The sequence below is a fragment of the Rhagoletis pomonella genome, unplaced genomic scaffold (assembly GCF_013731165.1).
Source record: "Rhagoletis pomonella isolate Grant_MI unplaced genomic scaffold, Rhpom_1.0 Rhpom_scaffold_00014, whole genome shotgun sequence".
NCBI lineage: Eukaryota > Metazoa > Arthropoda > Insecta > Diptera > Tephritidae > Rhagoletis > Rhagoletis pomonella.
Window position 1 is genome coordinate 3,683,545 of NW_023458568.1, and position 13,629 is coordinate 3,697,173.

The following is a 13,629-nucleotide window of genomic DNA, read 5'->3' on the forward strand; positions in this document are numbered from 1 at the left end:
GGACGTAGTCCGGATCAACTGCAGTTAATTCCCGAGTTGATCCGGATCAATGCTGCCGTCTGTTTATGCTTTTATCAAGATAGAAAATCCCCACACACAAATATTGCCTCTGATAAAATTTATACATATGAGCAGTGTTGCCGTTTTGTTTACTTTTAACCAATTTTGGTTATTTTTTTCTTGCCTGTGAAGTTGTGAAGATCATTCCCATTTTGGTTATTTTTTAACATTTACTGTAGTTTTTAATTTTTGTATACATACAATAATTAAATCTTTGAAAAATAGTATAAACAAATACATTTAAGTCGAGTTATTACTACTAAAATGGCAACTCAAGGTTCGACTTATTCCGATAATAATCATGTGTTTGCATATGCAAAAGAACATGTAAAAGATCGAGGGTGCAGCTATCGGTTCGTGTGTTTAATAAATCTTGGTAAATTAATCGCAAATTTTTTAAAATGGCGCGGCAGTTACACCATCGCTATGTTCTTTGCACACACCTACATAGTATGTACCTGAAATGACATTTGAATAATACGAGAGTCATTAAAAAGGCGAAAAATTATTAGAACTCTGCGCAAAATTGGTGTTTCAAGTTAATTTATACGGACTCATTGCTATGGATTTCAAAACAACTTTTAATATAGGTTCGTTATAAGACAAAGGCCAGCTACACCTGTCGAGATTGAGGAGAGTACCCAGCAAACATTGAGGTTAGTTATCGATTAGAGAATGATTGGAGAACTAGCCACATTCTCCAATCTCAAACGTTAGAGAACGACTCGAAAAACTATCGAGAATCATAGCGATCTCAACAAAAATGGGACATAGTTCTCGACTCGAGAAAATATTAATGATCTAATCGTATTCTAATGTTGATCTCTAATAGGATTCGAATGTGAATTTCAAACTGCTGTTTTGCTTTATTAAATAAAACGCATTGTTTTCAAAATTTGTATTAAATGTATTCACAATAAAATAATAATGGATTATTTGAACTTAAACTAATTTATTAATCATTCATTTGGAATATTGCTTATTTAGATTTATTTGAATTTGCGTTGTTTCTCTAATCGTTCTCGAATCGAATTCTAATGTAGTTCTCTAACTTCGTCATCGACTCGAGAACGATTAGAGAATTACCCTAGTAATCTAATGCAGAAATCCAAATTTCTCTAAAGTTAGAGACTGTGTTTGCTGGGTATCTGCAGCAGTGGCAGCCCCAACAGTGAAACCAAGTGAGAATATTTGGAATGAATGTATTAATATTACTTACATATGTATGTATTTGTTTTATAATATACAGAACACATAATATACATGGTCGGCTAAAGACTATTTCAAATGAATTCAGACATAGATAGTACATATATAAATACCTCGTATATGCGGAATCCAATACCACGTCATGTATGTACAATAAAAAAGGAATTTGGTTACTATTTTCCCATTACTGCTTACTTTATTAATTTAAGTTAAGATTAATAATAATAATCTTATAGCAAGTAGGTTCAAGGGAAATACCATTCCACAATTTTGAAAAAATCGGTTTTTTGCGCTCTTGTAAAATTTATTTACCATCGTATACGCGGTACTGCATTTGGCGTAAACGTTGGTATTTCGCGTTGAGCGATATAGTTCAATACAGTCCAATTTTTAATCGTTTAATCTTCATCATAGAATATATACAATGTGGTTGTTCACGCGGATTAGGTATTTCATTGATTCTTACAAAGAAGTTGGAAACTGTGTACCTATGTACTTATTTAAAATCTTCATTTAGACCCACTTGCAAACGTCCAGAGTTAAATATATAAATAGACAGTTAAATAGCTCAGAGTTAAATTGTTATATTCCTAAACCAGACAATGTCTTGCCGCATTGAAAATTGGCCCAGAGTTAGGTAACCCGAGGGATTTCTAAATTAAGTAGGCACCACTCGCTCTTTTTTGACTTTTGTTTACATTTCTTATTAGAATTTGAATATAAAATTTCAAACACTTACATATGTATGTACATACATACATAGGTACAAACTGTAAATTGACCAGATTCATAATAGGGGACCTTCAAACCTCCCGAGTGCGGGTTTTCAAACCAATCCAATACTTTTTTAAAAAAATTAATCACCATTCTGGATCCGCCATTTTGAATTTTGAAAAACTGACTTCAGATTCCTAATTAGCAACCCCAAAAACCCCCTGGTAACAAGTTCCAACCCATGACAACGTGTAAATCGTTCAGTATCAACGTTTTAATTTTACTAGTGTATTTTCGAGAGAATATTTTCGGGAACTAGGCCCATTCTAACTGTCCAAGACAGGTGTGTAATTAAGGGAATGTTCCCGATTAATACCCGAGTAATTATATGTAAAAACCACATTTTTAGCTACATTTTAACATGTCACAAAAATAAAAATTGAGAACATCAGCGTTTTTATAAAAAACCGAACAGCGCGACCTCTAAAAAAACTTTTTTTTTTTTCAAAATAAAAAAATACGTGTCTCTTTTCTCATCACAAATAACAATATTCTGATGTAGTGTGTTTATGAACCACTCTAATGAGTGTATTTCATGTATTTTCAGCCTTAAAAGGATATACTTTTCAAAAATGCCAAAAAAAATGTGTTTCCTTTTCTAATAAAAAGAAGGTTACTTTTCCTTACATTTGGTAACTTTTTCGTCTAATCTTGGTTGGAAAGTTCTTTGAGAGGCGGCAACACTGCATATGAGCCATTCTTTTTTAAGTCGGACGGATTTCGTAAAAAAAATTATGTGTTGTCTCCGATTCGCTTAAAAACGTGGTTCAAAAAAGGGCGTTTTTCAAGAACTATTTTTAAAATATTTTTCTTTATGACGAGATGGTTTATTTTGTGAGAATCAACAATTTTTTTGTAATTTTTTTCGAAAAATTATGTTAAGATATATTTGGTAAGGTGTTAAAAATCGGGTTTTTGCAAAAAGTAAGATTTTATTACGGATTCCGATGGAATACCTATCCCTAGAAATGATCGTGGCAATTTCAGAACTAAAATTAGCAAAACGCAAATTTTATTGCGGATTTCGGCAGAATATCGCTTCGTTAACAATATTTGTTCCACAATTTTTTTTCAATCTATATAGATATTCTGGCGAAATCCACAATAAAGTCTAAATTTTTGAACTTTGGTTTTAATATAGCCCATTTCTAGAATATTCTTTGATTGATAAAGTTGTGGAACAAATGTTGTTAACAAGCGATATTCTGCCGAAATCCGCAATAAAATCTGCGTTTTGCAAGTTTTAGTCGTACAATTGCCACACCCATTTCTAGGTGTTTGTCGCCTTAAAGGAAAATCTTGTCGTACAAATATTATACCGGTATAGGTATTCTATCGGAATCTGCAATAAAATTTAAATTCTTGCAAAAACTCGATGTTTAACACCTTACTAAATATATCTCATCATAAGTATTCGAAAACAAATTACAAAAAATTGTTTATTCTCACAAAATAAACCATCTCGTCATAAAGAAAAATATTTTAAAAATAGTTCTTGAAAACCCCCATTTTTTTATCCACGTTTCTTATAGAGAATTAAACAGGGATTACGATGGTATAATTTTAAATGCCTAATTTACTGGTCTCCACTATGCAAATCAACTTCAAAAAGTTTAACTGGTTATAGCTAAGTTACTTTAGGACAATCTTGACCATCTTGTATATAGAAATGTTAAACCCGTTTCTTTAGCTTTAAACGACGTTAAGATAAGTCTCTACGATGGGCAGAACCCGAGATATAACGATTTGAAGGAGTACATTATTTGTCAGAATCACGAAAAAATGCAAACTTTGACAGATCATATCTCCAAAGAAAAACACGAAAAAAAATCCTCGAACACGTGTTAGCTTATTTCATGTATAGAACCCATAAAAAAATTTGGACCCAATCGAAAGTGTAACACCAAATTTGATGTCCGATATGAAAAAGAATGTCTCATATCTGGCAAACAAAATTACATATGGCAAACAAAATTACATATGGTAGGCAATATATTTTCACCTGTGAAGACGCGACGTTAGCTAGTCTTTCAGTGTTGTAAAGGATAATATGTTATCATAATTTTCGAGCTTAACTCCCTAATCTGTAATTAGAAACAGAGATTATCCATGCAAAATTCGTCCCTCGTTAATCTGTAATTATAAAATAACCTAAGATTAAACCGATAACCTTTCGGTGTCCAACCCAGTATTATCGATCATTTTTGCGAAAAGGAGATATGCCAAATTAACAAGTAATTTTTAAGCAAAAAACCAAACCGACTTCAATTCTTATATAAAAATTTAGGAGTACCGTTAGTTTTTTCATGATCCAATGATCGGATATAAAACAGATTAGTATGGGACCACCTCTGGGACACTACCAAAAAAGAATTTTCGAAATCGGTAGACGTGGTCCAAAGGTATGCGGTAAGATACATGAAAAAAATAATATTCCGACGAATTGATAACCTTCTCCTTTTTTTGAAGTCGGTTAAAAAGTAAACAAAAATGGACGCTGGCAATAAAGAGATGTTTGTAAAGGTATTTTAAACAAATATTAAGCTAAAATATATTTAAATTGCCTAATATAGCGGAAAAAATGATTATGGTGGCACAGAGAAGGAACTTAACTCTTCCTTGAGATGAGAGAATAACAAGCACAACAAATTCTGAGATTTGCCTGCGTAAACGGAGTGATTAAAATATTAGCTTTGATTGAGATTATATTTATATGTGAACATACTTTAGTACAGCTTTCCCACGGCACCGTGAACTACTCTATGTTCGCTCCTTCAATTACGATCGCGAATTACCCCATTCCCACGAGCACATTCTTAATTCGATTTGGCAGTTCTCTATCTCTGTTTTTTTTTTCTTTGCTACAAAATTGATGCAAAATGTAAGTTATTGCTAAAAATGTATAATGTCGTTTAAAGTCCAAAACCGCCTATCACGATAATGCAAAACCGCGTAGGTAAGGTCACCAAGATTTTACAGGAGAGAGTAAAAATATACGCTACTCTTGATCAGCGGTATTGCAACTATGCTGTTATTTTACAGTACATGGCCTAATATCGATATATTGGTATGAATAGATAAGGATTTATGCCTGGAGCTTTGCTCATATCTAATATTTGGCCACAAATGTCAGTTACGCGGTTTTGCCCAACGACGATAGGCGGTTTTGCACTTTAAACGACGTATTAAATTGGTCATGCACATATGTATGTATAAACTTTACTTTTCGTACTCAGAAAAAGCGCCAGTTTTGATTTGTGCACTTGTTTCGATAAATTTCCGATAAAAATTAGTGACGGCAGCGATTTGTTCGTAATGCGCAAGATAATCGGACCTGAATTATTACAATTTTGTGTGGCGAATAACGTAATTCGAAGGGTAATTGGAGTGCGCATAATGAATGAGAGAGCGAACTGCGTAATTGGGGGACCGTGCGAAAGTTGTATTAAATATATTGATTAAGGCTAAAAGGCGTTTACATTGTTCAACTTTCACAGGCGGTTAGTTGAATTAAAAGTAAACATCATTTAACTGAAAGTTGAACAATGTAAACGGCTTTTAAATAGAATGATTGTGTACGATTAGGAGTTAATAAAATTCTGAACGAAATTTTTTGAAATTTCATCACTGCTATAAAACTTGAAAAGGAGGACATTTTTGCTCAAAACGAGGACAGAGAAGAACAGTATTTTTGAGGAGGACAAATCACGTTTGAGGAGGGCAATCCTCCTCAAAGGAGGACGGTTGGTCAGCTTACTTATAGCTTTTTTAATGTTATCCCAACCATTCGCATTCGCACATTCGCATTAGCTTCCCATCCTTCTTTGCACGAAAAACTTGTGGGCTTAACCGAAAAAAGCTCTTAAGCGAATTTTCTTTACTACTTCAATGAGGAAGGTATCCGAATCCCTATGAAACCGAATAATGGAGGAGCACTTACCACGTAGAAATTACTGCAAGCGGATTTTTTTTTCTGAATGGTATCTAATTATCTATATAACTACATCAAATGATAGCCGTTTTCGTTGTTCTGCGAGATGAGCAAAGTAAATAAAAGCTTGTAAAATTAGGGTAAACGTAATACTTCCTTTGATAATTGATAATAGTTGCACAATTTCTAAGGCAGGTATCGCTAATGTACAGGTATGTTGAATGCATCTATCGGAGCAGTTTCCTTATAAATGTTAAAAAATAATGCCGCTGATGCACATTTTGGGGTAGGTATGTTAAATGTGGCCTTAAGCGTAAAGGCAGCAAAACAAAATAATCTGTATATATAGTCAACTGAGTTACAAGCTTATAAGTGCGGAAAACCGGGTTTTAACAGTAAATCAAGATTGTATGGTTGTGTGACAAAAATTTCGTATCTCGATTCTTACTTCACTCGGCAAAACCTACCTGAAAAATAACATGACTTACCAGGTATTTTTACTTTATTATTTTTTGTAGCATTGGGTTATAGAGCACACAAATTTGTACTTTCTCTATTTAATTTAAAAACTTATTAAATATAATAAAATAACACTCAAGAAAAAAAAACATATAAAAATATTACGAATAAGCAAAAATAATTACCTACACACATACATCATTTTTTAGTTTTTGTTATTATATCTGATTTCTTCTTTTAATGGTTAATGAGATGATTATTTCTTAATTGTTTCTAAGTACATTGATTACTATTTAATTGAATATTTGAAACAAAATAGTTAATCATTAACATTTAAACAAACACCAAATATTTTTTGCTATTCAAAATCAAAATTAAATAGGTTTAAAATGATTGGATTCTTTAAATTTCTTTTTAAAGATGTGAAAACAAGTGCAAATAAACCATCACGAAAAATATTCTTTTGTGCATTTACCTGTGTCCTTGACCTCAGACGCTATATTTCTCCATGCCAAACTAGTCATGTCTGTTCTACAGTAGTTTTTTTTTGGTATAGTTCCATAAACAGGGTTTTTTTTTTATTAATTTTACTAAAAAAATTGAGGAATATGCTTCCGCCTGTGAAACGATCTTGCTTATTGCAAAAAATGCCGCGCAATACTAATCTCACCTCCTTCAGAAAACCGTATCGCACGTGCGATACGCATGCTATATTATATCGCAGCGGTGTCGCTGTCGTGCAAGTGTGCACAGTTTCATCGCTTCCTACCAATTCCCACGTACTCAGCATGCCGATGTCGCATTCATATCGTATCGCGTATCGTATCGCATATCGTATCGCTCTAATATGCACCGTGCCTAATACACACATATAAATTTAAGACCGATTTTTTTTTAAATTGCCTAACTTCGACAATTTTTATGCAATTGCATTGGATGAGGCATCAATTTATTCGTTCTTTTATATAAATACCACCTATTTGGCAACTTCCATAGAAATTTTTGAAATTAGCGATGAGCAAAGTTCAAAAAATGAAGAAAAATAGGGGCTCATCAAAATTTAGCCGATGAAAACTCCCATTAAGGTAGTCTAACAATATATTGTTATACATCGTTTTAAAGATCTATACATGCTCTTTGCAAAACTTGTTCAATTTATAAAACGAAAATAATGGTTTTTTGATATAAACTAAATGGAAGGTTCAGGAACTATACCGGACCTATTTTCATGTTGTACTCGTCCATACCTACAACCTACACCAGGTTTTGTTTCGGGTGTAATTCATGACTTTTTAGTGTAGCCACTGTGTTATTTATTATCCACTCATTCATACCATGTATCTTGCTGATTTTTTTCATGATAATCGTTAATTAGACACGCTTTAGCCTGATTGTTTAAATTTTTCAAATAATCATGATTTTGTACAAAAATTTTAATTTTTTATAAAAAAATTTTATAAACAAACGGAAATATTTATTACTTCTCGATCAGATTTTTTAATCATTTACATTGAATAACAATCCTTATTCTACTAGCAGACCCGGCGAACTTCGTTCCGCCCAAAATTAATTTTATTTTATTGAAACATTTTGGACCAAGATTTTTACCGAAAATTCACGGTCACGATTTATATGCTAATATTATGGTTTGGTGGTCGGAAGGCATACTTCCAAGGCGAAAGTGTAATGTCCGCCAAGAAGTTCTTGGAATTTCCCCCAATGATCTGACGTTTCATCACGGTTAATCGTACAGCGAAATACATTTGAAGAATTTTTCCCTCTTGGCGAATCTTTCCTTGAAACTGTATAGTATAGCTCGTGGCAATTTGAAACTGGCTGAGTATCGTTGTTCAACAGAAATCCAATATACATAGACTTATTTCAGACAAAATACCTTAAATGCCTTATTAAGGAGCGAAATAGTTCTGGTGGTTTATTTAACACATATGATTTGAGATTGACCCCTGGACAACCCATATCCAGGTGTCCCCGAATGAAGCTTTAACGCCAGAGTAATATTGGTAAATCATATCCATTGGGCCAGTCGGAAAACACGCCAGTTCGACAAACTCAGTGGTGCAGCTGGTCGACGTAATCGGACGTTCACGACACTTCCTATCCCTGGACGTTTTTTAGTAATAACTCAACTCCAGCGCCACCTGGCGGCTCCTTTTTGTAAAAGTATTGCCCTTACCATTTACCATTACCATTTCCTATACATACATATCTCTAATATAAGCCAAATCGCGACATAAATTCGAATTTTCAGCAATAACTCGACTCCTGAGCCACTTGGCGGGTACACTTTTTCACGGCAATATTTTCCTTTACGGCAGGCTTTCTCAAAGTGGGTGCTGCGGCACCCCAGCGTATGCCTGGATACCGACGTAGAGGGACTTAATATTCCTCTCGTGTTAGTGAGGTCGCAATGCAAATCGAAGAAGAAATTTTGATGAGGGAAGCACTTGAGACTTAAAGCTATCGACAAATTTGTACAGAAAAATGGTTTGAAATGGAGCAAGTGTGCGGATATTTGCAGTGGTTGGAAAAACGAAAGGCGCGATGTCTAGGATGAAGCAAGAGGCAGAAAACGCCACGAGAAGTCACTGTATGATCCGTCGGTATTCCCTGGGGACTAGGAAGATGCCGCTAGATTTAAACCCCGTATTGGATGACGCTGCGAAGATAACAGAGGCCTGCGAAAGTAAAATACATCTTTGGTTTTTTCTAGCACGTCGAGATTTTTTTTATTGGTGACATGTATATTTTAGAATTTCTAGAATTTTCATGAAAACCCCATAAATAAACAAAGTAAATCAGAAAAACGTACATATGTAACTTCGAAGTTAATGCTAGGAAAATTGATAACAGCAGGTTTCACCAGCAATATAAATGGAAAATGATTTTTTATTTTCTGTCAATTTCCACACAATATTCAAAAAATTAAATAATTGTTCACTCAAATTACTTTACGAATAGTTTCCCAACATTAACTCTGAGGATGTCTACAGCTGGATAACAAAAGTGAGTTATCTAAATCTCTCCAGAACTCAGTAATGTCGGCTCCATTCAAAATTTCCATTTGGCTTTGCAGAAGAATTAATTCTACTTGAATTTTAAACTTATATTTGTATTAGAGACGGGCACGGGACTAAATATTTAATCCCGATCCCGCCCATCCCGAAATTCGATTTTTAAGTCCCGAGCCCGCCCATCCCGACGTTTTTCAGAATTGTACCGTGTGTCCCGTGGGTGCCGATATCTATCTCTAAAGCAGGCTACAAACGGACAACAAATTGAAACGATCGGTTGAGATTTCAATGTGTGTGGCGTGGTTCGCAAACCGATCGAAAGTTGAAAAAAATGTTCATGTCTTTCAAATTAATTTTAAATAATAATGAAAGATCTGGCATTATTTTGTTTTACTTTGCCGTTCGTTTTCGTCTCAATTAAACATTAAAAGTGCTTATTTCAAACATCGTTTTTAATTATGATTTTGTGAATTTGCGGGGTTGCGGTTTTATCGGGAGTGTCGGGAAAGGAGTTTGGTCCCGTCCCGTAATTTGGATACATCGCATCTGAAAGGCTTTTCAAAGAGGTCTATAAAATGCTGAATATTTTTGAAGTCCTTAAATCTGTCATCAAAATTGAAGAAGAGTTTCTAAAATTTTGGTATGATCATTATTTTTATGGATCTTACATCTCGGCAACAACGTTGAAGGTTTGTGGAAAATTTGAATAATCTCCAGACTGAACTTCAGTTAAAAGTAAAAATAAAGTTGTTTGAAAATTAAGAAGATTTTAAAATAAATTGGGTAATGTTTTTTCTGTTCTTTGTAACTATAAATTTAGTTCAGTTAGATAATTGCATACATAATGTGACCAACCGTACTTTTTTTTCGCTCTTGTACTTCGTACTTCGAAGTACAGTCCAATGTACTTCTTTGCGATATTTTGTACTTCAGGAGGAAGATTCTGTAACCAGTTAGCGACAATTTTCGGATCGCTATCGCACTTTTTGACGCATGATATAAATGTTTTTGCGTCAAAAAGTGCGATAGCGATTCGAAAATCGTCGCTAACTAGTTATATATACTACGTTTATACGCATGCATAAGTCGCTTTAATTCATTTCGCCGCGATTCAAAACATATGTATAAACTGAATTTCAATTCGCTTTGAAAGAGCGAAGTGTTTTGGCTCACACTCCATTTCAAATCAGTAGTTTATTTCTCCAGACAGTTAGAAAGAGTGTATAAACACCGCTCTCACTCAAAGCGAATTGGAGATCAGCTGTTCCGCTCAAATTCCAAATAATCGCATCAGTTTTTAAAAGCTGATTAATAATAATCGTTCTTTTTCTTTGCCACGATTTTATAATGCCGAATAAAACTAGATTTTTATCACTTTCCATTATGTTAACTTATAAAATGTCAAATGAAAACAGCTAATTTTGTTTGCTTTTGAAGACGGTTACTTTGATGCCGATATAAGACCGTAAGTATAAACACTAGAGCGAAATGTGTACGGTGTCAATGCGCTTTCAATTAAGCCGATTATTCTGTGCGTATAAACGTAGTAATACTACGTTTATACGCACGCATTATTTGCAAATAACAATTTGCAAAATGGTAAACTTTGCCGTATAAACGCTGAGTTAATTTTTTATTTGCAAATAACTAAATCACGCAAATAAGTATTGATTAGTGGTACTATTTGCAAATAAGCGCAAGACGCTGCCATTCTTAGGTTAATTTTCCTTTTCGATGGTCATCTTATTGCCTTTTTAAAATCAAGACGTTGCCTTTTTTAACTTTATTTTCCTTTTCGAAGGTCATATTATTGCCTTTTTATAATCAGGCAATATTAAAAAAGAATTTTTCACCATCGAATAAACAGTGAGTTAGGTATTTGCAAATTATTTTTATTTGCAAATAGCTTTCTTATAAACGTAGTAACAGAATCCCTCCCCAGGTCCTGTACTTCTCCGATCTTCTGGACGATAGCCACAAGGTCTGGGCGATAAATTCGTTCAAACCATTGAAGTCGCCGGGGAGCGATGGCATCATACCTGCGCAGCTACAAAGGGCTCTGAAGGTGTCGTGCAATTGGTTGGATCCTAAATATTTATGCGAACTGCGTGAGGACCTGGTTGGTTCATCCAAAGGCTTGGAGGGTAGTCAGTGTTGCGTTCATACCGAAGGCCGGAAAAGGCTTTCATGTTTCCCCTAAGGATTTTAGGCCTATCAGTCTCTTCGTGTTTACTTAAAACGCTAGAGAGACTGATAGACCTGTACATAAAACGCGATTCCTCGTGACTGTCTTTCAAGAGCTCAATATGCTTATTGCAAGAAAAGGTCGGTGAATACCGCTCTGCGCACATTAGTAAAGTAGTCAGCGGAAGCCTTCGCGCATGAAGATTATGCAGTAGGGGCCCTCTTCGCTATCGAGGGTGCCTTCAACAATGTTACTCCAGAGACAGTAGTCAAGTATATTCATAATCTGGTGGTTGGAACCAACCTAATAAGGCTTATCTACAGCTTACTTCGTGACAGAACTGTCGCGGCGAAGTAGGGGAGCGTCTGCACACAGTGCAGAGTCAATAGGAGCACTCCACAAGGTGGTGTTCTCTCTCCACTGCTCTGGATTGCTCGAGTGATGGCCTATGTAGATGATGTGGATCTTTTGGATAAGGGACGATTTCTATACACCCTTTTTTACCTGGCTCAAGGTTACCTGATACAGGTAACTAGGTTGGCATCAGCGGCGGCTATCGTAGAAGCCTAACATTGAGAAAAGGGTAGGAAAGGTGTCGGTTGCCTTGTACCGCTCTAGGGGAGCTATCGGTAAAAGGTGGGGTCTCTCGCCCAAATTAATTCATTAGGAAACCAGATTTAAGTCTATATTGTTTCAAGGAGCCCTTGTCTGGTAGAACCCACTAGAGAATGCTACACTTGTAAAACAGGAATTAGCGGAGCATTAGGAACCACGCCTACGCTGACGCTTAATATACATATGTTGAACCCGGCGCATGCAGATATTGCAGACAAAATTGTCGCAGCACGAACTGCTATTAGGCAAAAGGAAACCGGGTCCTACTGTGACAAAAAAAGGAAAAAATACGTTTCTCTGCTGCAGCAAGTGTTTTTATAGGGCACTTTAAAACATGTTACCTCTCAAGGGCTAGTGATGGGGGTTCTGACAGGCCATTGTGCGATTGGTGTTCATGCGGTGAAACTAGGAATTTCAACTGATCCTTTTATATCAGCTGTCAAGGTGAAGATGAAGTATAATCATCTCCACACTTTCTTTTAGACTGTCCAACCTTCGCTACGCTGAGATGGAAGCATTTTGGCTCGCACTTATGGAGGGTGATTTTGTAACCAGTTGCTACAATTTTCGGATCGCTATCGCACTTTTTGACGCATGATATCAAATTTTTTTCGTAATCGACTCGCGGCATTAACTTAACCCAACCTAAGCTGTACTTCTTTGAGCTAGTTGGTCACATTATGCATACATCAGAGAGAAATCCTCAATCCAAAATAAATTCATTATCCTGTAAAGCTTGTACCAAATTTTCAGCTCCGACCAAATTTTCAAGTTGTAAAAACTGCAACGCTTCCTTTCTTAAAGCATATAATCTGTTTAGGCAATAACCCCGGCTTAGCCACCGAACTTCCGTGAACATTTTGGGGTCACAATAACCGGCGTTGGTGCTTTTCAAAAACGTCTTAAATTTCCTACGGGTAAGTGAGTGGTGACCTCCTCTTATTTTGTTAATTATTTGCTCAGCAGCTTTCATGACGGGATGCTTATTTAAAAATTTAGAAGCAGGAGAGAGTTGGTGAATTATACAATGAAAGGAGTGAACTTCAATATTATGCTTTCTTAGTTGTCCGACAAAACCTTCGTTTCTGCCAACCATAACGTCTGCACCATCTGTACATAACCCAGCAAGCTTAGATATGTCTATTTCTGAAAGAAATTTTTGGTAAATGATATCAAATATCAACTCACCAGTCACGTTTCCATAAAAGACCCAACAGATGCACCTATTAAATCTATGCGGCGAGCTATGGTTCTAAGAGACAAAGCGATACGTTCAATAACTGTGCCCAATTGGCTATTAAGTCTTTGTAAAACTTGTGTTCGTAGCAGAGCTGAGTCACTTGTTCCTTACCTCGGGTGGGGGG

At 35.4% G+C, this 13,629-nt stretch overlaps 1 protein-coding gene across 4 annotated transcripts in view; it reads right to left on the bottom strand.

The window, feature by feature from the left end:
* The window catches only part of LOC118749180 (glutamate synthase [NADH], amyloplastic-like), a 546,416-nt gene that overhangs the window by 281,613 nt on the left and 251,174 nt on the right, over positions 1–13,629 (bottom strand). The window contains exon 2 of one of the 4 annotated variants that reach the window (XM_036483957.1): positions 13,373–13,375. The exons of the other annotated variants lie outside the window; for them this stretch is intronic. Coding sequence (XP_036339850.1) covers positions 13,373–13,375 — 3 coding nt within the window. The remainder of the gene's footprint in view (positions 1–13,372; positions 13,376–13,629) is intronic. 4 annotated transcript variants of the gene reach the window in all.